General features: G+C 42.9%; 1 protein-coding gene across 1 annotated transcript; it reads right to left on the bottom strand.

Moving 5' to 3' along the window:
- Position 1: 1 nt before the first annotated feature.
- On the bottom strand, positions 2-727 carry TM35_000821050 (uncharacterized protein; the record flags this gene model as incomplete). The annotated part of the gene is made up of 1 exon (XM_029031395.1): positions 2-727. A coding segment is annotated over one exon (726 nt), but the record flags the coding sequence as incomplete, so codon positions are not given.
- Between the last annotated feature and the right edge of the window lie 26 nt (positions 728-753).

The following is a 753-nucleotide window of genomic DNA, read 5'->3' as shown; positions in this document are numbered from 1 at the left end:
GCTGCTGTTCGGCAGTTGTATGGCTTCCCGCCTCAGCTTGTGCGGAATTGGTATTCGGGTTCTTTATCTCTTCTTCATTCTGTTTATTTGGAAGTGAACCATCTACCTCCTTATTTTCGTTTGGCATCCTATTACCTTCACTTCCTGTATTCGTCTGATCGTCGGTTGTTTGAGCCGTCTCCTTAATTTCACGTTCCACCTCTTCTTTCATCTTTGGGTACTTTTGGAAAACTTCATTAATTGATGCTTTAAGAATGATTGCTGTGACGTTGGTAACTTCCGCTTGTTCCCTGGCTTCCTCCGCAGCCTTGTTGGCACTTTCAATGACCGTTTTGACACCTTCAAGGGGATGCTTCAGACCCTCCGCTTCTTCCATGCACTCTTCAGCCAATTTCCTTACTTTTTCATTTTTAATGTGTTCCTCAGTAATTTTCTTACAGTGATCCGCCAGAATGTGAAATTGCATTATACGATCCTGCAATGTATCCACTAAATTCGTTGTTGCTGCAGCCATCGAAATCGCCTTGTCAGCGGCTTCTTTGGCCTCTCTTTCTGCAACTACTGCCTTCCTTGACAACTCTTTTGCTTCACTTTCCTTTTTACTCCGGGTTTCAGGGTCACGTATTTCTTCCAATAAGGGCTTCAAAAGCTCTCCAACTTCACGCGCATTATCCGTTGCATTCTTAGTACGATTCAAAGCTTTTTTGCAATCATTCTCTGTGCCCATTAATAACTGAAGATCATCATAAAACA

This window comes from Trypanosoma theileri, assembly GCF_002087225.1.
Source record: "Trypanosoma theileri isolate Edinburgh chromosome Unknown TM35_Tth_82_V1, whole genome shotgun sequence".
NCBI lineage: Eukaryota > Euglenozoa > Kinetoplastea > Trypanosomatida > Trypanosomatidae > Trypanosoma > Trypanosoma theileri.
This window is presented reverse-complemented; position numbering and strand designations above follow the sequence as displayed.